General features: G+C 39.5%; 1 protein-coding gene and 1 pseudogene across 6 annotated transcripts in view; one reads left to right on the top strand and one right to left on the bottom strand.

The window, feature by feature from the left end:
• DCAF5 (DDB1 and CUL4 associated factor 5) overlaps positions 1 to 23,553 on the bottom strand; it is a 110,659-nt gene that overhangs the window by 34,420 nt on the left and 52,686 nt on the right. For 5 of the 6 annotated variants that reach the window (XM_030930203.1, XM_030930204.1, XM_030930206.1 and 2 more), the window contains exon 6: positions 10,636 to 10,849. In XM_030930203.1, coding sequence (XP_030786063.1) covers positions 10,636 to 10,849 — 214 coding nt within the window. Of the gene's footprint in view, positions 1 to 8,157; positions 10,121 to 10,635; positions 10,850 to 23,553 lie in introns of those variants that run through there. The other variant, XM_030930208.1, reaches the window with a different exon arrangement.
• On the top strand, positions 2,322 to 4,356 carry LOC104659634 (annotated as a pseudogene).

The following is a 23,553-nucleotide window of genomic DNA, read 5'->3' as shown; positions in this document are numbered from 1 at the left end:
CAATAACAAATGTAAGAGGAAAAAATAAATAATAAGATTTAAAAGAATATAAGAGAAAAGAAAAAACAAAAAAACGAAACTCACTTCACAGAGCCTTTTATCTTCTATTCTATTGAGAAGAACAGGGCGGGGCTCCAAGAGGAAGAAAGAATGTTTTAGATACTTCACTATCTAGGCAATAAAGTCTCCATTTCCCAAAACACTCTGAGTTGAGGGGGAGGTAGGAGATCCATAGACTACAATTAGATCAGAGTGGAAGATATATTTAATTTTTGTTTGGTTTTGTGGGTAAGGCGGGAAATATCAATGCTAAAATGAACGTGAGTTGTTGTGTGGACACACATTATCCCTAATCCTTCCCAGCTGGCCACAAAGGTTGAAAGTTGGCCACATTCTGATTCACCTCACTTTTCATTCCTTCTGTGGTCCAAGGGGGCAAGCTATTTACTGATCTGAATGTTTACTGATCTAGACATTTTAAGTAGGGTTAACCTGAGGCCAGTGCATGGTGGGGTTTCATCCAATCCACTGTCAGTATGGAGATACTAACTTGCTCAAGCATAGGAACAGATCAACAATTCCCTCTCAATAGATTTCAGGAAGGAACCACCATCATGACCACCACCAAGAACAACATTGAAAAATATTACTGATTGGTATCTGTCACTGTCTCACTGACCCAAATGTCCTCTGTCAATCCATTGACCTTTATAGAAAATGTGTGTGTGTGTGTATTTGTGTGTATGTGTGTGTTTGTGGTGCATGCTTACACAGGATTTGATCTTCTCCAACATCTGTTGATGACGAAGGAAACATATCAATCAGTTACTATTCATTGAGTACTGATCAATTTACCCAGTTCTCTCCAAAGGCTCCTTCCATAGTAATTGATTAATTATTCTTCAGTAAATGGCATGCCTGTCTAATTAGCTGTATTGACTAGGACAGAAAAACCAGATGGCTTGCTAGCCTAGATCAGTAACATCACAGAGACTGCTATTTAAATTTAAATCAAACATAGTTCTTATTTTCCCCTGACCTTCTGTCAGAAGGGGAAAAACAATGTGATTGAAAACTCTGTGATATGCTCTCTAGATGACTATTTCCAGAAAAAGGTTTGCTAACTGGCATATAATATACCTTTGATCATACCATTTATAACCAGTGCTTGCCACAAATACAAAGCAATCAGAGCAAATTTTCTTTGGAAACGGGCAAAGCCATAGATTTATTTTATTTGTGGTAAGAGAAATTTCATTGCCTCCCAATAAAAGCATACAAATATGCATACCCATAAGATTAACACTATTTTTGCATGTGAAGTTACATTCTTCTTGCTTCTTTGAGCCATTTGCCATTTCAGCTCCATTAGGCTTCTGAAATCTTTCAGTTTATTAAAATACCCAACCTTTATGGGTTCTGCATAGAAAAAATTCTATTAATAAAGGAATATTCCATAAAGGCAGCCAATAACAGTTAAATAATCAGCAGAAAAGGAAAAAAATGCTGTAAATTACCAACAGGTGGTTATAACAAAGTGGCCAGAAACATGAATCTTTATTTGGCCAACCATTTTGGAAACCTGAGCAAGATGAGGGGCCATTAACCATTGGCCCCCTTCCATGGGTTTCAGTTTTTGTATGTGAGGACTGGGGAGTGAGGAGATGGTAGCACTCACTTCAGTCCATATATGAGTATTTATACTCTTCATTCAAGAAAAGGTGTCCCAGCATTCTGAGGAAGTAACATTATTTTCTTTTTTCTCCAAAGCTTGAAGATACCTCAAAAAGAGGCAAAGCTCTTCTACCAAAAGTAAAATCTCTAAGGAGGATGAGACAGGTTATACTCTGTTCCTCTTCATTAACATTTACCAAGGATTTCCTAGTGGGGCCCAGACTCTTAGCCAGGAGCCATGCATTAAAGAACTGCCATGTCCTGTCACCAGATCACATCAATTCCACTTGTTCCTAAGAAGAATCCAGGTCACCTTGTGTTCCTGAACGATTATAAATCAGACCATACCTAGCAGGCCTCATATACTCCAAAACCTTTTAAGCTTCTAAGTTCTAAAGTTGTATCAGTAAACGGACTAAAAGACAACATAACCCAAAGATAAAATCTTAACCCAGGATTGATAATACCTGAGCCTCTAGGTTTCAAGAGTTCCATAAACACTTTATTATTATATGGAAAACAATGTAGATGTGTACATTTTTCTGAGATGACTGTTTATAGTTTTTAGAGTTTCAAAAAGGTACAGGATTCAAAAAGAGTTACAAATGGCTGATTTAATAAAGTTGTATTCTGGAACTGAGTAGCTGTACTGTGTAGCACCACGGTCTAGACACTACTTGGACAGCATATCTCACCTGCCAATGAAACTCCTACGAAAGAAGATCGAGAAGCAGAAATTCAAATTGCGGCAGCGGAACCTAAAGTTTCAGGGGGCCTCAAATCTGACCCTGTCAGAAACTCAAAATAGAGATGTGTCTGAAGAAACAATGGGAGGTGGAAAGGTTAAAAAATCAAAACATTCTATGAACGTGGGCTTATCAGATACTCAAAATGGAGACGTGTCTCAAGAAGCAGTGGAAAATATAAAAGTTAAAACACCTCCCCTGAAATCCACTGTATTAACCAATGGAGAAGCAACAATGCAGTCTCCTAACTCAGAATCAAAAAAGAAAAAGAGAAAAATGGTGAATGATGCTGGACCTGATACAAAAAAAGCAAAAACTGAAAACAAAGAGGAATCTGAAGAAGAAAGTGCCAAGACTCCTAAAGAAACAGAAAATAATGTGGAGAAGCCAGATAATGATGAAGATGACAGTGAGGTGCCCAGTCTGCCCCTGGGACTGACAGGAGCTTTTGAGGACACTTCATTTGCTTCTCTATGTAATCTTGTCAATGAAAATACTCTGAAGGCAATAAAAGAAATGGGTTTTACAAACATGACGAAATTCAGCATAAAAGTATCAGACCACTTCTGGAAGGCATGGATCTTCTTGCAGCTACAAAAACTGTCAGTGGTAAACCCCCGGCTTTTCTCATCCCTGCAGCTGAACTCATTGTTAAATTTAAGTTCATGCCCAGGAATGGAACGGAGGTCCTTATTCTCTCACCTACTAGAGAACTAGTCATGCAAACTTTTGGTGTTCTTAAGGAGCTAATGACTTACCATGTGCATACCTATGGGTTGATAATGGGTAGCAGTAACAGACCTACTGAAGCATAGAAACTTGCTAATGGGATCAACATCATTGTGGTCACACCAGGCCATCTGCTGGACCATATGCAGAATATCCCAGGGTTTACGTATAAAAATCTGAAGTGTCTGGTCATCGATGAAACTGATCGTATCTTGGATGTTGAGTTTGAAGAGGAATTAAAGCAAATTATTAAACTTTTGCCAACACGTAGACAGACGATGCTCTTTTCTGCCACCCAAACTCAAAAAGTTGAATGCCTGGCAAGGATTTCTCTGAAAAAGGAGCCATTGTATGTTGGTGTTGATAATACAGCTAATGCAACAGTGGATGGTCTTGAGCAGGGATATGTTGTTTGTCCTTCTGAAAAGAGATTCCTTCTGCTCTTTACATTCCTTAAGAAGAACCAAAAAAAAAAAAAAAAATAAGCTGATGGCCTTCTTTTCATCTTGTATGTCCATGAAATACCACTATGAGTTGCTGAACTACAATGATTTGCCCATCTTGGCCATTCATGGAAAGCAAAAGCAAAATAAGCATACAACCACATTCTTCCAGTTCTGCAATGCAGATTCGGGAACACTATTGTGTACAGATGTGGCAGCAAGAGGACTGGACATTACTGAAGTCGACTGGATTGTTCAGTATGACCCTCCGGATGACCCTAAGGAATAATATTCACCATGTGGGCAGAACAGCCAGAGGCCTAAATGGGAGACGGCATGCCTTGCTCATTCTGCAACCAGAAGAATTGGGTTCTCTTCACTACTTGAAACAATCCAAGGTTCCGTCAAGTGAATTTGACTTTTCCTGGTCTAAAATTTCTGACATTCAGTCTTGGCTTGAAAAGAACTACTTTCTTCATAAGTCAGCCCAGGAAACATATAAATCATACATACAAGCCTACGATTCCCATTCTCTGAAACAGATCTTCAATGTTAATAACTTCAATTTGCCTCAAGTTACTCTATCATTTGGTTTCAAGATGCCTCCCTTTGCTGATCTGAATGTCAACAGCAATGAAGGCGAGCAGAAAAAGCGAGTAGGCAGTGGTGGATTTGGCTACCAGAAAACCAAGAAAGTTGAGAAGTCCAAAATCTTTAAACACATTAGCAGGAAAGTATCCAACAGTAGGCAGTTCTCTCACTGAAGACATGCCTTTCTTTCATCTTGAATAACTTTGTCCTAAAATGATTCTTTTTCCCCCTTGATTTAATAGGATTTTTGTAGCCTTTAGAATTTGGACTTACCTAACAAGAGTATAAATTGACTTTGGTTGCAAGCACTGAGCACTGTTACTTCTATCAAGTTTCTCTTTTATTTTTGGTATATAAAACAGGCTTTAATTTTCATGGTTGCCCAACGGCAGAGTAAGGAATATCTGGTCTTTCTTGTGACAATATAATATTTTAATTTTAAATATCCCTCCCTCATACACACAAATGTATGTTACTGTTTTAATTATTTTTGTACCTTTAAAAAAAAAGTTATATTCCCTCTACCTTCTCTTTACAAAACAGAAAGTCTGCCCTCTTCCTCAAAAAAAGTTTCCTAAAACATTCACTCTCTAAACAAGACATACAAGGAATTCTTCTGCCACATTCTGTGTTCAGTTCTTCCTCACCAGATCATATCATTGCTTGATCTCTATAACACAGCGGGCAGCATGCCTGTGAGCAAGAGGGTACAGTCAAAAACAAGAAACTGAGTCTAGTCCTGGTTTTGCTAACAATTCGATTTGCCGTTTCACACTACTGTCGGCCTCAGTTTCATGTGAGGATAAAACCTGTCCAATTGCACCCAAAGGTTGCTGGGAGCATTCAAATATAATAGTGGGCCGCATGTTGTGGTTCATGCCTGTAGTCCCAGCACTTTGGGAGGCTGAGGCGGGTGGATCACTTGAGGTCAGGAGTTCGAGACCAGCCTGGCCAACATGGCGAAACCCTGTCTCTACTAAAAACACAAAAAATTAGCCAGGCATGGTGGCGCGTGCCTGTAATTCCATTTACTCCGGAGGCTGAGGCACGAGAATTGCTTGAACCTGGGAAGTGGAGGTTGCGGTGAGCCTAGATGGAGCCACTGCACTCCAGCCTGGGTGACAGAGCAAGATTCCGTCTAAAAACAAACAAACGACAACAACAAAAAATGTAACAGTGGATGTGAACATACTTTACAAGGTAAAGAGCTAAAAATATGTAAGATATAAACAGCAAGGAGATGGAAAAAAAAAAGAGTAGCCTAAAATCACAACAAATCAAAGGATAGAAACCAAGGGTTGAATTTCCCTCATTAAAAGTATATCTTTATCTCAGATAAAGGAGAACATATGGCATGCCAGGCCCAAAAATGGGCTTAATCAGGGGTGCATGGAGTTATTAAAAAAAAACAAAAAAAAAGGCAAAGCTATAACTTTAGAGGGCCTCTCTGGCCTACAGAGTACTTACTGGTGCATTCCACACCTCGGCTATACCCATATAATATCAACACAGAGAGGTTGAGTGGTGATGTAATGTCTGAGGGAGGCCATTTATCCAAGGCCGTTTTGTTGGACTCATAGGGTACAAGTCAGCTCTTTCCTCCAGGGGATGGGACAAGATGATTTCATGATCACGATTTTTGGGGCCTTGCCATCCATCAAGTTCAAAAGACCAGTATAAGAGATCCTAGTGCTCAGGTACTCCAGTGCTCAGTCGTTTCAAGAAAATCTTACTATACTTTCTCCTTTCGTGTACATCCTACTTTCAGCAAGATGTAGGGACTATTAGACCAGGCATCATATGAGACTAAAGCAAGAAATATTTTAAATGATCAAACTGTCCATTTCCAGGCAAACAAGCCTGCTAGCCTGAAAGACTTGCTTACCAGAAGCCTCAGCCATTCTACTGGACTCACAATCTAGGACAAGAGCCATTTAAGGAATTGTGAAAGAGAAGGAACAGGAGCCAAGTGCTGTCTTATACGTGCATGCCAGAAAAGCCAGCAGGTAGAACACTGGCATTCTTTTTTAACCCTATTAAGAGACTGGCTCACTGAGCATGTAGAGAAGTGTGTGAAGCTTAGAAGACAGAATGTACCCAGTCAGGCTTTCAGGAGAAAACAAAACAAAAATCCAAGTAGGAAGTGAAAGCAAGAAGAACCTTTGGGCTCAGGCAGCCTCCAAGGAAAGGAATGTTGTTTTACTGCAAGATTCCCCACTATATTGCAAGACTAGAAGGTAGGCTTGCTTTAAAAAAATAAAATAAAATAAAATAATGTAAGCCTTTAGTTAAGGCTAATTGCTTCTGTTGATACCCAGCCAACCTGATGTCACTATGGTCACCTGATCTGATGCTAGAAGTTATCAAACTTGAATAATTATAATACACTAGAAAGAAACAAACTATGTATTTATAGCCAAAAGGGGGGGAAGACAGATTGTATACAGGGCTTTGAGTGCAAATCTCAAAGAGGGTACCATCTGGCAATGTTATGTGAATGTATCTATCAGAGCATCAGGCACACAGTAAATGCTCAGTAAATATATGCTCTCATAATTTAAAAGATGGAGCGAGAAAAAAGACATGAAGTTAGGAAGCCTTCGGTAGGAAGCAGGAAAAAGGAACTTGTCTCGGTGAGTTAGTGACAGTCCATGGCACTAAACATGAGAAAAAACATCTTGCTGAATGAAGCACAAAGGTTTCAAACTGGTGGATCTACAGCAGAATAGGTATTACAGATTTGTTTCATCTATACAATAAAGTATGAATTTGTTGTAATATTTTAAAACCAAGAGACCTCACATAAAAATCCTTATTTCTGTCTTCTCTTGAAAAAAATCAGAGACCCTGGCAACAATGGGCTAAAGCTATATAGAAGTTGACCCATTTAGATGGGATGTGGGCTCTCCATAGTCCCCGCCACTCTTTAATGTTTACTCCCAGCCCAATCCACTTATTTTTTGCTGCCTCTCTTGCTCCTGTCCGCAATAAGTTGTGATCATTTGTACAGTGAAAAGGGGTCTCTACTGAGAGCCCAAAAATCTGGGTTCTAGCCCTGGTTTGCCTACAAACTTGCATGTGTTGTGACTTGTGACCTCTCTGAGACTCAGTTTACTCATCTGTAAAAGAAAAGGTTTATATAAAATGATCTCTAATAGCTCTATAATTAGAATTCATCTACAGGGGTGGCAGTGAGCATTAGGGAGACACAAAGGAGGACCAGATATTTCACACTTTATTCCACAAGTCTAATTTCTTGAAACAATTTTATTTTGAGACTAATGATAGTTTAAAAAGAAGTACACGTACTCTGAACAATATCTGGGTCCATCTGTATGGACTGAATAATCTCATAATTAAAAGCCAGATGACTGTCTCAGATAAATAGGATCTCTTACTGCTTTTCTTATCCACAGTCATTCCTATTATGGAAATTCTCAGATTCCTGTCTGGGATGGTTACCCAGCCTATGACTAAATGAAGAGTTCCAGAACACAGAGCCTCAGGCTGTGGGTGTTCTCAGAGCATACAGGAATGAGGTCAAATATAAAACCCAATATAAGGAAAAGGCAGGCTTTGGAAATTGAAAGCAGAAAACAAGATTCTGTCTAGACTCATCAAACAATATACATGTCAGTCCTGCAGGTCATACTGTAACTGTGACAACTGCTGCCTTATCCCTGAGTGTGGAAAGTCAGAGTCTAAAAATCACCTTTGAGACATATTCTAGGACTGGGACAGTAAGACTGACCTCTTGTTCAACACTTGAAAAAACTGTAAGTTCAGCAGATTAGTTTCACTATAAATCCATTATTTAATTCATCTTCCTAATTGGATGAATTATTTAATTCATCCATCCTTCCAGGCCCCTGGAAGTTGAACAGGAAAAATCATACTTATCAATCCTGATTTACAGTTAGAGAAGACTTAGGCCCACAAAGCTAAATACCACACATTGACAAAAGTATTCAAGATTTACTTCAACAAATTTTTATTGTGTTCTCACTGTGTGCCAGGATTTGGAGACAAGACAATGATGAATTAGCCATATTTCTTAGTCCCTAAGGAGTCAACAAAAAAGCCAAGCATAAATCTCTGTATTTTATATACCTCTAACTATTTCAGGAATATGAACAGACTTTTAAGACTAACTCTGTTAACTGATCCAAAGTTAGATTCAATGACTTTGCATCTTCTTTCAAGAAAAACCACTTACCCCAGACAAAAAGAAGTCTTGTTTGTCAGAGAGAATAAAATACCCATAAACTCTTCCCACAGGACATAAGTCACAAATAATAAATTAGTCAAATCTAAATAGAGAAAAATCAAAAGCTATTCAATATTTTTATAATTATATACAAACTGAAAGGCAGAAACAATGATATATTTGATGTATATACTTAGGACTATCACAAAATACCTTCTGTGGCTCTGCCTATGACAATACCTGCCCCAATGCCTCTGAGCAAAATGGGTAATTATAACCCAGATCACAGGTTCTCAACCAGGGGCAATTTTCCCCCCAGGGGACAATGTCCGGAGACATTTTTGGTTGCCTGGAGGATAACTTAGGATGATATTACTGGCATCTAGTAGAGACAGGCTAGGGATACTGCTAACCATCTCATAATGCATAGGACAGCCCCACACAACAAAGAACTATCTAGCCAAAATGTTAACAATGATAAAGATGGGAAACCATGGTCTAGGTGCTTACATGTTGGCTAGAGGTCTTTGTTCTGGCTCTTCTAAGGTCCATGAAGACAGGCTTTGGCTGCTAAATACAACCTGAAGAAAATCACCTTTCCCTCAGCCTCTGGTTTCTGGAAATAAAGCCTAATAAACTATGAATATCATCTTCATTGCATGCTCTATTATTAAACAAAACAAGAATTACATGCATAAGAAGTTGATAAAATATGGAAAATCAACAAAAGCAAAGAAGAAGGAAGGAAAAAAGAAAAAGAGGGAGAGATGTGATTGTCATTTCCACAGCCAGACAAAGCTAAATCAACCATTCTGCATATCTGTTCTATCGTGAGTCTGATCGTCTCTAGAAACTGTTTCTTCCCACCCAAGAAACAAATTCCCTGCAGTGCCATACAGACACATACAAATTAAGTCATTCAGGTACTGTGGCCTCCCCAAGGAGACATCACTGAGGCCACCTAGTGGTCTCCAGTATGGATCTCAGCTAAGTAGGCCCTAAGACTCCAACATGCGTATAAATTCTTAATTTGGATATATGGTCTCTATTTATATAAAGAGGGGAAATCTCTAGTTCAGAAAACTTAAAAGAACATTCTCATCTATCTACACACAAGACAATTCAACAGGCATTTATTCGGTTCCTACTCCATCTACTAATCCTTAAACTATGACATTAGGAAGTCTCCAGCAACCCCTGTCTAGGGAGAAAAATGCTAGCTTTTACTTCAAAAAGCAAGGTCTTGCCAGTTCCTCAAAGAAATTTTTCTTTTATGCCTCTTTTATATTTATTTTATGCCAAAAATAGCTCTAAAGAGGTGGGGTACAACATATAAGAATTGTTAACTCAAAATTTGACATAGTTCATTGACCCAAAGATAAGAACACTAAGCATTAGCAAGAGACTAAGGTTTTTCTTTTTCCCAATCTATACGTGAAGTAGCAATAAGATTTGCTGTGCTTGAGAATAAAAAATCCTGTTTGTTTATTTGATCAACCTTTCCTTAGATTTGTCCTTCTTCGCATTTGTCTTTCCTTGGCTTGTTACCCAGACCAGCCCAACTGGTCACTGACAATTCAGAACTTCTATGGCCAAGACAGAAAGGTGCAAGAATGCCAAGTGTATTCTTAAACTGCCAGCTTTAAGTCAACATCAGCATCTCCATTCCTAGTGAGACTGAGAAAAGGCTGGAAACTCACAGCTTGGGCTCTCCATTTCCAGTTGTGATGCTGGCAGTAAAAAGAAAAAGAGTCAGCATCTGGCTCCCTCTCAAACAAAGCTGCTTACCCCATTTCATCCAAGAAAAAGATGCCATCCCAAGAGGCCATTCAAGATACATGTCTTTCGGATGGTACTTAGGGTGTTTCATTCATCATTGTGTTTTATTGATTTCTTTTTTTTAATGTCTCTCTCCCCAGCAGGCTAATTTTCCATGGATTCCCTCCTTTCTTCTGAAATGGCACATTCTTAGAATCTTAAAATCTGTTCACAAACTTGGCAGAGCTAGGTGGCTCAGAACCATATCGTGGCCAGCCTTGGTTTATGGTGTGTGCCTTGTATATACCCAGTAGCAGCCTTGATGAAGAAACTCACTATTATTAAGTCAGAACATCTCCAGGCACTCACTATTTCCCCTTAATTGTTTCTACCTGACATAATGCTAATGAGAAATAAAGACTAGTATAGAAAGAACAATCAGAGAGAAAAGCATGAGTGTGAGATGCAGGAGGCAGACAGCACTTACCTGGTCACGATCTCCTGCAAAACAGCAGCTTTTCATGGTGCATGAATTGAAGTAACCCTGATTGTCAAACTGAAACACAGGCAGGCGGGAATGGATGTCATAGAGCACAGGGGGCAGGCGCCGCCTCAGGGCCAAGAGCTGGGTCCCGTTGCTGTTGAATCGTACACTCATGGCACTTTGGAGGGACAGGTTTCCACCATAGCGCAGGAGAGAACTGGAAGGCACAAGGCACAGAAATCAGGCATGAGATAGACCAGACAAAAGTCTGAAAAACACATTGCCTAGGACCTCCTGTCAAGCTTGTACAGCTGAATTTCAGCAAAAGGATATTTCTATGCAGTGGCTAGAATAATGAGGGTAGCAACGCTTCCTTGGTTACTTTAAAACAATTTACTTCAATTGTCAGTTCTCTTTCTCAGTCTCCAAAAGATGAATCACCAGTAAATTTACAAGAAAAGGATAACAAAAACATCTTGAAAGAAGAGACATATTAAAATAATGATTTTGTTTACCCAAGCTAACTGCACAACTGAAAACATACTCGTCAAGACCCTGAGAAGTGGGTTGCATCCACTCTAACTGGGTAGTCATGGACGGTGTTTAAGCAATATATTCATCCTTCATATTAGAGATACAAGAACCATCAGCAAAAACAATAGGCTGGGTGCAGTGGTTCGTGCCTATAATCCCAGCACTTTGGGAGTCTGAGGCAGGAGGATCACTTGAGCCCAAGAGTTTGAGACCAGCCCTGGCAACATAATGAGACTTTGTCTCTACAAAAAAATAAAAAAATTAGCCAGGCATGGTGGCATGTGCCTGTAGTCCCAGCTGCTCAGGAGGCTGAGGAGGGAGTGTCACTTGAGCCTAGGGGGTTGAAGCTGCAGTGAGCCATGGTCACGCCACTGCACTCCAGCCTGGGTGAGAGAACAAGACCCTGTCTAAAAAAAATGAACAATAGAAACTTTATTGTTTATAATGGATAATTTTTCAATCATAATCATCTTATTACTTTATTTTGAATTTTTAATCTGTTCACGGAGAATTTTTACATTCTATATAGCATGATTAGAGAATAAGTATTAAAGACAATTCTTAAATTTAAATGCAGAGCAAGGAGTGCAACAATTAGAAAAGGAAAATGACTTGTTTTCCTTACAATTCCCCACAAATTGATATGTAGCGTTAAAACATACTTTGGTTAATACATAGAACTTCATTTATCTAGCTTCACTAAAGAGTACTATGTTCTGGTTCACCTAATATTCTTCCATAGTTTCATAAGATTCACATTTTTAAAAAAGTTTCACACAGTATGGTTCTAAATAATTTCTTTTGATGACTCTGAACGTACTTTCAATATTACAGTTAACCAGGATGGCCATGAATATTAACAAGTATATACAGTACTAACTTTTAAAGGTTGTGGGGAGTGGTAAGTGTGATCTTTCAGGCAGTCAGGATCACTATTTTATTACAGAGGGATGAATGCTCATAGTCCATGTCAAAACCAAGTTTTCTTTTGTATTTTGGGTTAATTTTTGGAGCACTGAATTACTGGCAGGAAAGTGAAGTTAAGTATATATGTTGGGGACACTGTAGAACAAGTGCCACATTAGAACTCACTCTGTCTCATGCAGACATTACTGTCATGGATAGGTAGTGATCCCAGTAGATTTAGAGAAAAAAGTTTATAAATTCTAGAGAATCACAGACCTGAAAAGGGCCTCAAGACAACTAAATTAGAGCCTAACAGATTTATTTGAAACATTTTAAAGAAGTTTTAATCGCATTGTACCAAATGAAAAAAGAGCTATATATTACCAGAAGAAAGTTAATACTGAATGAAGATAACACATTTTCTTTTTTTGCCAAGAGAATGGTGGGGAAAATTAAGTGGACAAGAAAAGAGCTATCCTATCCTATGGGAAGGGAAGCCCTGAAACCACAGTACAGAGGCAGCTGCCAACCTAGCTTGGTCACAAAAACATCCTGTACCAACACCAGCCCCAGTCAGTCCTGTGTCCCCCAAAGCAGTCTTCTCACCAAAGGAAGGAATGCTCTGGTACTGCAGCTATGTGTGGAAATGAGCCTTGGGCAAAACAACCTGTAATCCTTTTAGGAGGGAAGACTTAGAAAACCACCCCTAGAATTCCAGACATCAAGGAGGGGCCTGGTATCCCTGCAGGCCCCAAGTAGTAATCCCTGCAGAGAAATGCTCTTATAATGGTCCGAAACACAGACCACACTCACTCGCATACATAAAATGAATGACAGGACTGTTAGAGACCAGGCATTTCCTTTACAGGGTGCCCTGGCTGCGATAGGCATGTGGTGTTATCTAAACACTGAACTCAAAAACAATGAGAGGCTTTCAATCCAAAATCAGCGTGCAGTGTGCAAATAAACCAGCATTTGTAGGACTGACTAGGGGGTGGAAACAAGAGTCAACAGAAAGAGACTTGGCCAGCCTCACCAGCCATAGCAGCAGGGGTTTGCAGCAGCACAGGCATCCTTGAGAGGAAAGCTAGAGCCTCTGGCAAACATACTTTCCATCTGTTACCAGGAACTTCCTCTGCCCAGTCTAGTCAGGCCTGTAGAGGAGTCTGCCCAGGATGGCATATGGACCATCCCAACCCCACCCAAGCTCCCTGACCCACCATCTGCAGTCTGATTACACTACAGGAATTAGGTTGTGGGCTCCAGGATGGTAACTAACTTTTCTCTTGCCTATGCTTCTGGGCAGGGAACTCTAACCTCTCACACAAAGAAAGTACAGAGGAATCTTGCTCCTAGAATGTTCAGGGGTGCTATTTAAAGAGCAGCAGCCACCAACACTGAAAACTTCATGTTTTGTCACAAAATTCCATTCCTTCCAGAGGGATGGAATGACACCTGAAATCCAGAAAGTAAGTTACATTATCATTATATTATCATACATTACCTGCTGTAATTTATCAGCAGGGGTCTGCAGCTGGCCACTCCTGGTGAGAATGATAAGGATGATCTGGTTTGCTACAAAGGCAGAGCTTGGAAGCAGTTTGCCCTCATAGTCAAGATACAAAGATGATGTCAAAGATTCTGGCTTCAAGTGTGAGATGCATGAAAAATCATCAAGGACTTTAAAAAACGTAGATTCTCAGGATTCCCAACCCCTGCCCCCCAACAATATTCTAATTCAATCTGGAAAGTGGGCCCAGGTATCTGAATTTTACCAGCAACACCAGTTAATTGTAATACAGGTGACTTTCAAACCACACTGTGAGAAACATGATTCCATTTTGGAATTTGTGGGGTTGGGGGTGGAGAGAAAACAAGGTGGACAAAAGATAAATTATCAAAGTCAATGAAAAGCTAACCATACCATAAGGCACTTTTTACGGTCTCATGTCTGTTTGCAGAATGATCTCCAATTCCTTTTCAGATCGGAGTTCTATTCCTGTCCTCAACACATTCCCTGAAGAATTAATTTCTCTTTTTCTCTTAAAGAAATAGGGATGCCTCTATACAAACAAGAATGCCTCAATCCTGACTTGCTTTCTGGACACTTATCTTGATAATGAAAACGCCACTGTCTCTACTCCTTCAGAGAAGTGGCTACCAATACATTCAAATGAGATGAGCAATATACTGCAAGAACTAGCAAAACATGTTAACAATGAGTTCAAATAAAAATATCTTTATAAGAAAAATTAATGAAATACATCTATCCCAACCTATCTTCATCCAAGTATTTGCTATAAAACACAAAAGAACAGGGTAGAAGGTGATCCAAGGTGATCCAAAAGACCCAGGGCAAAAAGCAAGAACACCTCAGAACATCAGGAAAACGTTCCTCACAAGCCCTCTCCTGTGGGGTTTTTTTTTTTTTAAGTCCACTCAATTGGACTTCTTTATTGCTCTGGTGGGGTAAAAAGAACATTTAAAAAAGTACTTGACCAAGGCAAGACTTGGAGCACAAGAGAAACAGGCCAAGGCTGTTTCCAGGGAAAGTGATTGAGAGTATCACTTCTAGCACAACACAGGGAATTGAAAAAGCTTCCAAGATCAGGCTCTGTGGACCTAGATTACTATAAATCCATGATTAATCCATATGGTACACCTGGTGATGCCAACAAGATTTTCCAAAGGCCACTGGCATGAATTTCTTCATTGTTCGCATGTAAAAGTTTTATAAGACCGGTGGAATGCTTGGAGTCAAGGCACTACTGTCCTAACTCACAGACATCAGAGCTGGTGTCATACCACAAGCAGAAAGGGAAAAGCAAGGTCCTTTCTATGGGAGAAAGTCTCTCCCCACCACAGTTTCTGATTTAAGACAGGATGACCTATAAGGAATATGGGATGTTTTGTATTTCCTATAACACAACCCATAGAATATGATAAATCCTAGAAGATACTAGAACTAGGTAAAAAGTGAGCAAGTTCAGGGAGTCACAGTCCACACTGGTCGCATTCAAGTATGTTTAGAGTCCCAATAATCCCTTAACCATTTATTTTATGTCAGTTGGAAGGGGGATGAAAAACCTGGGCTTTCTCTTTTGTTTTCCTAATGCACTCCTCAGTCCCAAGACTGAAACTTCTCTAGAGAGACCCAGAACTGTCAGACAACCAGCCTAAGAAAGACACATTGCGATCTGTGAATAAACACATTTATTTTCCCCAGAACGTGATTCACTGCTAGGCTTCTCTGTCTTGATATATAGATGAATTCAGTATACTTTTTGAATCTCCAGAAATTTGACTGAAGTTGGCAGAAAAGCTTGACTAAATTTCTATAAAGAAATCTTTATATAATCAAATGGCGTATCCAGCCCTTTCATGAAGCACATAAGGATGGCGGGCATTGCAGTGTTTCTAACCATCATCTTCCAGAACAGGAACGTGCCCAGAGAGGAAGCGTTCTAGAGCCCAGAACGCTTCAACTTTTTTGGCCCACAGGTTCCAAAAGCCCCACAGAACCAACCAAGATCTCAAAGTGAATTAAGAAACAGTATAATAACAGATTTATTATCATGACTTTCCACAAAATAAGGGACTCAACCTTTAGTCATTTATCAGATGGCCTGGTTTATTCAAAACCCCTCTCTACCCAAAAGCTGGTGAAATAACGATTTTCATAAACAGCCATTTAATCTTCATCTAACGTAGCATCAGCCCTGACCTCACAGTGCATAAAACTGGGAAGAGTTCAATGAACAGTGGTTGGCAAGAAGGAGAAAAGCAAGGGGAAGGAGGGACACTGAGATGGCAGTTGCTACAACAACAGTAACAGTGCAGAAGGAGGGAGTGGGAAGATATGCAGGTAAACGGACAGTCTGTGATGGCAAGACAAGAAGTTGGGGGTGGGTGCACTGAGTATTAGATGACAAGGCCACAAAGCTACAGGAATGCTGAAGAGGAGAGAAGAAAAGTGTGGAAAAAATTCCTAAGCAGAAGAGGGTCTGAAAACAAAAATTATGATTTGGTACTTTCTAAAAAGAACTCTTATAAAAACAATTGAAAACAAGAGAAGAGAGAAAGGTCAAGGAAAGAATCCTTTCCTCCACCTGCTGACTGATGAGACACAATTAAAGGAAAACAGCTTGTTTCATACAGGAGCCACTCATTGAGAACATGTCCAAAAACCAAAATCACCTCTAGTTGGCAATAATATGAATGCCTCAGAACAATAGCTTTAAAAATTTTTTATAGTAACCTTTCATAATAAGTACATTTTATACTGCATTCTCCTATACCCACATTAATTTAGCATAAATTCATTAAACAATACTTAGCAGCTACTATATGCAATGCACTTTCTTTTTTTTTTGAGACAGAGTCTTGCTCTGTCGCCCAGGCTGGAGTGCAGTGGTGTGATCTCGGCTCACTGCAAGCTCCACCTCCTGGGTTCACGCCATTCTCCTGCCTCAACCTCCCGAGTAACTGGGACTACAGGTGCCCACCACCAGGCCCGGCTAATTTTTTTGTATTTTTATTAGAGAGGGGGTTTCACCGTGTTAGTCAGGATGGTCTCGATCTCCTGACCTCGTGATCCGCCTGCCTCGGTCTCCCAAAGTGCTGGGATTACAGGTGTGAGCCACCACGCCTGGCCTCCATTGTGTACTTTTTATTGAAGAAGTACTTGTGACCATCTAAATTGATTTCATCACCCACTGGATTATTATCATTATTATTTTTTGAGACAGGGTCTCACTTTGTCGCCCAGGCTGGAGTGCAATGGTGCAATCTTGGCTCACTGCAAGTTCTGTCTCCCGGGTTCAAGCGACTCTCCTGCCTCAGCCTCTCGAGTAGCTGGGATTACAGGCAGCACCACCATGCCTAGCTAATTTTTGTATTTTTAGTAAAGACAGCATTTTGCCATGTTGACCAAGCTGGTCTTGAACTCTACTGACCTCAAGTGATCTGCCCACCTCAGCCTCCCAAAGTGCTGGGATTTCAGGCATGAGCCACCATGCCTGGCCACCCACTGGATTATTGAAAAAGCTTCCTAGTTTGTCTCTGCTTTCATTTTGGCCCATGCTTCAGTTTATCCTTAACAAAGCAGGCAGAGGAGATGCTGAACCATGAATCTAATCCTATCATTCCTTTGCTGAAAACCCTCCAGTGGCTCCCCATTTCAACCTAGAGTAAAAACCAAATTCCTTACAATGCCAGCAAGGCCCTAGACAATACCCCCTACCCTCATCCTTTATGTCTCTGACCCCACCTCCTAGGACCTTATTCAACTTCAACCACATGGTGTCTCTTAACTGCTCCTAGAACATGCCAGGCATGCTTCTGCTGCAGAGCTATAGTACTTACAGACCCTGCAGCCTAGAATGTTCCTCCCTAGGTCTGAGCATGGTTCATTAACTAGCTCTTTATTCAAGTATCCTCAGTTAGGCCTTTCCTGACACCTTATGCAGAAATACAACTTCTCCAATGCTTCCTCCCTGGCCCACTTCATTTTCCTCTACTGCATCAATCACCATCTTATATACCATGTATTTTTACATATTTATTTTGTTTCCTGTTTGTCTTTTCCCACTAAATGATTAGCTTTTATATCTTTTCTTTGTGTATCTCATGCTTAAACACTGCCAGACAATAGGCATTTGATAATCAGCTGTTGAATGAACAATCTAATAGATCATAAGCAGCAGTTTGAAAAACACTGACTTAAAACATTTTTAAAACGAAACTAACAGGCCTGGTGCAGTGGCTCATGCCTGTAATCCCAGCACTTTGGGAGGCCGAGGCGCGCAGATCATGAGGTTAAGAGATAGAGATCATCCTGGCCAACATGGTGAAATCCAGTTTCTAGTAAAAATTTAAAAAATTACCTGGGCGTGGTGGTGCACACCTGTAGTATCAGCTACTTAGGAGGCTGAGGCAGAAGAATCGGTTGAACCCGGGAGGTGGAGGTTGCAGTGAGTAGAGATTGCACCATGGCACTCCAGCCTGGTGACAGAGTGAGATTCTGTCTCAAAACACACACACACACACACACACACACACACACACACACACACACAAAGTAAAAACAGGCTCCATTGAGTTCACATGGCTTTTGACATTTGTCTACCCATGAAACCTGATCTTGAGAGGCAAGCAGCAGAGCAGCATAAAATCAGATAAATAGCAGGAGGCTTGGAGAGCATCTGAGGTAAGTCCTCCTACATAGGTGCATAGGTGCAGATCTGTGGTCCACAGTGATTTGTCAATGACCATCCAGGTCTCTACATCTCACATGAAGCCATGATGCCACCATACATCCTTTAAGTGAGTTAAATTCATCCATGTGCTAATCATGTAAGGATCCAACAAGATAATTTAACAGGTAAACAAGTATATTAATTATATCTTAGACTTTAAAGCAAGTTCCTGGCTGGGCATGGTGGCTCATGCCTGTAATCCCAACACTTTTGGAGGCCCAAGCAAGATAACTGCTTGAGCTCAGGGGTTCGAGGCCAGCCTGGGCAACAAAGTGAAACCATGTCTCTACAAAAAAACCATACAAAAATTAGCCGAGCATGCTGGCACATGCCTGTAGTCCTAGTTACTCAGGAGGCTGAGGTGGGAGGATCAACTGAGCCACTGCACTGCAGCCTGAGTAACAGAATAAGACACTGTCTCAAAGAATAAAATAACATTAAAAAAACAAAACAAAATCAAGTTTCTGATATTTGCAGAAAAGAAGTTCAAAAAGAAAATTAATAATTAAGCTTTAAAAGGAAGTCAATTACAAGTTAAAAGAAAGTAGATTCATGTTTCAGAAAGTGACCAGTGAATTCAGCAGGTATTAAATATATGTCCTACACAATTACGTTCAAAAATAGGTAGTGATATACTGTACATGTTGATGGATATACAGATATTAATAAGAAGATATATTAACTAGACTATAGAACTTGGGTCATTTTTATTTTCCTTATAGCTTTCATTTTATTTTCCAAGTTTTTCTACAATGAATATAAACTTCTTCTATAATCGGAAGGAAATGTCTTCTCACATATACTCCCTCTTTTAAAAAGGGTCCATGGAAGAAAGCTTTGAGAAAAGTATGAGAATAGGGAATTTAGAGAGCCTCTTAATGGAAACTTCACATAATAAACTGACCCATAGGATTCTGGTACAAATGCTAAACTTGAAATTCAGTCGTTATTTTAAATCCATATAATACTAATTAAATATTAATTAAATCAAACGAAAATTTTCGAAGGATTCTGAAAATCTTAGTGTCCCTTACCACCTTCTCAATGAGGGCAAATAATATCCCTCCTTTGGTAGGTTTCTAGATACTAAACAAGCTTCCCTTGGTTAGCATTGGACATAGTCACCAAGTCAGGTCTGAAACTACACTGTTTTATTTCTTTCTACCGATCCACCATCCCACTTCCAAAGTATCCATAAATAAATGGCAAAGTTAAGTGATCAGAATAGAAAACAGATTCAAAACAAACAAGTATTTTATGCATAATCCAGAAACATTAGCAGTGTTCTTGGAAAGTCTTCTATATATGGGCAAATTCATGGGTAAAAGAAGCCAAGATTATTATTGAGAGTATACTAAGAAGTCCCTATCTAAAATATGTGACTCCCAACACATAAGACGTAAGGTCAAACCTGGAATCACAAAATAGAAAGTTCAAACGACAAAGAATTCACTGAAGGGATTATATCAAGATAGATACCCCTGAAGAAGCAACAAGTTCTTCATTAAATTTAATTTCCAAAATGTTTTCATGTATATCATATCATCTAATCCTTAAAATAAACCTATAAAATAGTGTGGGTAACATCAACCTATGTTACACTGGAGGAGACCAAGGTCCTGAGTAATTATATGACTTGGCCCTGACCACACAATCAAGCAGCCAAAATAGGAGAAGCAAGTTTTTTCTGCTTCTTGGTTCAACAAGATTTCACAGAATACACTGTGGAGATGGATTATTCCACCCATTAAAAAGAACAGCATCAGACTGCAATGCATGAGGGCCAGAGGGATTCATCTAAGTCATTCACCTTACACCCTTCCCTACAATTCAGTAATTCATTTATTCATGCATACATTCATTTAAATATTTATTGAATGCCTGCTGACTATCTTAGGCACTGCGCCAGGCTCATGGATTCAAAGATGTTACAGTTTCCACGAACTGCTGTAATAAGGAGAAGATGTGCCATGAGAGGACAGAGGCAGAATAACTGCCCTCTACTGGGGAGACAGGAGTGGCAGTAGTCACAAAAGACTTCCTGGAAGAGAAACCTGAGCTGACGCAACAGAGAGTCAAAGGATTGACTCAAATTCTTAACTGCCAAAAGAAGATAAATCTGGATATGTTAATACAGTCATGCATCAGCTTAATAACAGGAATATGTTCTACGAAATGTGTTGTTGGGCAATTTTGTTGTATAAACATTATAGAGAGTATTTACACAAACCTAGATGGTATAGCCTACTACACACCCCAGCTATGTGATATAACCTAGGCTACAAACCTGTACAGCATGTTAATATATGTTATTATACAGAACACCGAATGCCATAGGCAACTGTAACACAATGGGTAAGTATTTGTGTATCTAAACATATCTAAACATTTAAAAGGCATAGTAAAAATACAGTATAAAAGATTTAAAAAAATGCTACACCTGTATAGGGTTTCCACCATGAATAGAGCTTACAGGACTGGAAGTTGCTCTGGGTGAGTCTGTGAGTGAGTGATGAGTGAATGTGAAGGCCTAGGACATTACTGTACACTACCACCACAGACTATATGAATATTATACACTTAGGCTACACTACATTTATTTTAAAATATTTTTCTTTCTGCAATAATTAACCTTAGTTTACTATAACTTTTTTTTTTTTTTTTTTGAGACAAAGTCTCACTCTGTCACCCGGACTGGAGTACAGTGGTGTGATTTCAGCTCACTGCAACCTCTGCCTCCTGAGTTCAAGTGATTCTTCTGCTTCAGCCTCCTTAGTAGCTGGGATTACAGGCAATGTCACCATGCCCAGCTAATCTTTGTATTTTTAGTAGAGACAGGGTTTCACCATGTTGGCCAGGCTGGTCTCAAACTCTCGACCTCAAGTGATCCCTGCCTCAGCCTCCCAAAATGCTGGGATTACGGGAGTGAGCCACCACGCCCGGCCATTAGTTTACTATAACTTTTCTACTTTATAATACTTTTTTACTGTTTTAACTTTTTGACTCTTGTTATAATACTCAGCTTAAAACAGGCATATTGTACAGCTGTACAAAAACATTTTCCTTCTTTATATCCTTATTCTATAAGCTTTTTCCTTTTTTTTTTTTTTTTTTTACTTTTTAAACTTTTTTTTGTTAAAAACTAAGACACACACACACACACACACACACACACACAATTAGCCTAGAACTACACAGGGTCAGGATCATCAATATCGCTATCTTCTACCTTCACATCTGTCCTACTAATGTCTTCAGGGTTGATAATACACATGGAGCTGTCATCTCTTATGATAATACTTCCTTCTGGAATACCTCCTGAAGGACCTGCCTGAGGCTACTTTAGAGTTAACTTTTTTAAATAAGTAGGAATATACACTAAAATAACTGTAAGAAACACAGTAAATAGGTAAACCAGTAACATAGCTGTTTATTATCAAGTGTTATGTACTGTACATCAAATTGTATGTACTGCACTTTTATATGACTGGCAGCACAGTATGTTTGTTTACATCAGCATCACCACAAACACATGAATAATGTGTTGTGCTACAATGTTATGACAGCTACATCACCAGGCGACAGGAAGTTTTCAGCTCCATTATAATCTTATGGGACTTCTGTCATATACGTGGGTCCATTACTGACTGAAAATCGTTATGCAGAACGCACAAGTATATGGATAAATTCTCAACACATACCAATGAGCTGCAAAAGTCCAGTTGTAGAATGATTATATAGCAGCATATTATTTGTGTGAAAAACATACAAGCATATGGAAATAATGCCATATATTTTTCTACAGGTACATGTATAAGCATATAAAAACCAAGAAAAAGTTCTGGAAGCATATGTTATAAACTCATAATACTCACTACCCCCAGGAGAAAACATGAAGGACCAGGACTAGAAGAGGTAGTCAGAGGGGGCTTTAGCCTGTGGACAGTTTTAAAAGGAGAACATTATTACCTGTTGCTGGTTTTTTCTTTTCCTTTTGAAATAATTATAGATTCAGAGCAAGACACAAGAAATGTACAAGAATGTCCTATGCATCCTTTACCCTAGCCTCTTCCAATGTTATCATCATCTTGCATAGCCATAGTACAGTATCGCAAACAGGAAAATTACACTGGTACAATCCACAGACTTTATTCAGATTTTACCAGTTACACATGCATTCATTTGTATTAGGTGAATGTGATAACCACTATGCTATGGAAACTCACTTGTATAGCTTGTATATGTACATCATGCATAGCTTCATGTAACAATCACTGCAATTAAGATATTTATCGGTACCATCATAAGACTCCCTCATGCAATTGTCTTCTACTCTCATCCCTAACTCCTGGCAATCAATAATCTGTACTTATCTTGAGAATTATATCATTAATGAGGATTACATAAATGGAATTACGCAGCATGTATTCTTTTGAGATTGGCTTTTTTCAGTCAACAAAATTTCCTTAAAGTTCATCCAAGTTGTATCAACACAGTTAGTTCCTTTTCATCACTGAGTAGTAGTCTGTGGTTCGAATGTACCACATTCACCTAATGAAGGATATGTGGGTAGTTTCCAGCTTTTGGTTATAAGGAGTAAAGCTGCTATGAACATTCATGTACAAGTTTCTGTGTAGAAATAAATTTCATCTCTTCTAGATACAGATCCAAGAATGAAATTGCTGGGTTATAAGCTCATCTTTAATTTATAAAGTAACTACAAACTGTTTTCCAGAGAGGATGTACCATCATATATTCCCACCAGCAATATATGAGTGACTGAGTTTCTCCACATCTTCACCAGCATTGCTTGTATTTTAGCTTTTTTTTTTTTTTTTTTTTTTTGAGACAGAGTTTCGCTCTGTCGCCCAGGCTAGAGTGCGGTGGCGCGATCTCGGCTCACTGCAAACTCTGCCTCTCGGGTTCACGCCGTTCTACTGCCTCAGCCTCCCGAGTAGCTGGTACTATAGGTGCCCACCACTGCGCCTGGCTAATTTTTAGTATTTTTAGTAGAGACTAGGTTTCACCGTGTTAGCCAGGATGGTCTCGATCTGCCGACCTCATGATCCGCCCGTCTCAGCCTCCCAAAGTGCTGGGATTACAAGCGTGAGCCACCACGCCCGGCATTGCTTGTATTTTTAAAAAGCTAAACTAAGAAGTCTGTCAAAGTATTTCAAAACAAAAGGAGAGATAACTAGGTATTTTTAACTTCTTTATGGACATA

This window comes from Rhinopithecus roxellana, chromosome 5 (genome assembly GCF_007565055.1).
Source record: "Rhinopithecus roxellana isolate Shanxi Qingling chromosome 5, ASM756505v1, whole genome shotgun sequence".
NCBI classification, from domain to species: domain Eukaryota; kingdom Metazoa; phylum Chordata; class Mammalia; order Primates; family Cercopithecidae; genus Rhinopithecus; species Rhinopithecus roxellana.
This window is presented reverse-complemented; position numbering and strand designations above follow the sequence as displayed.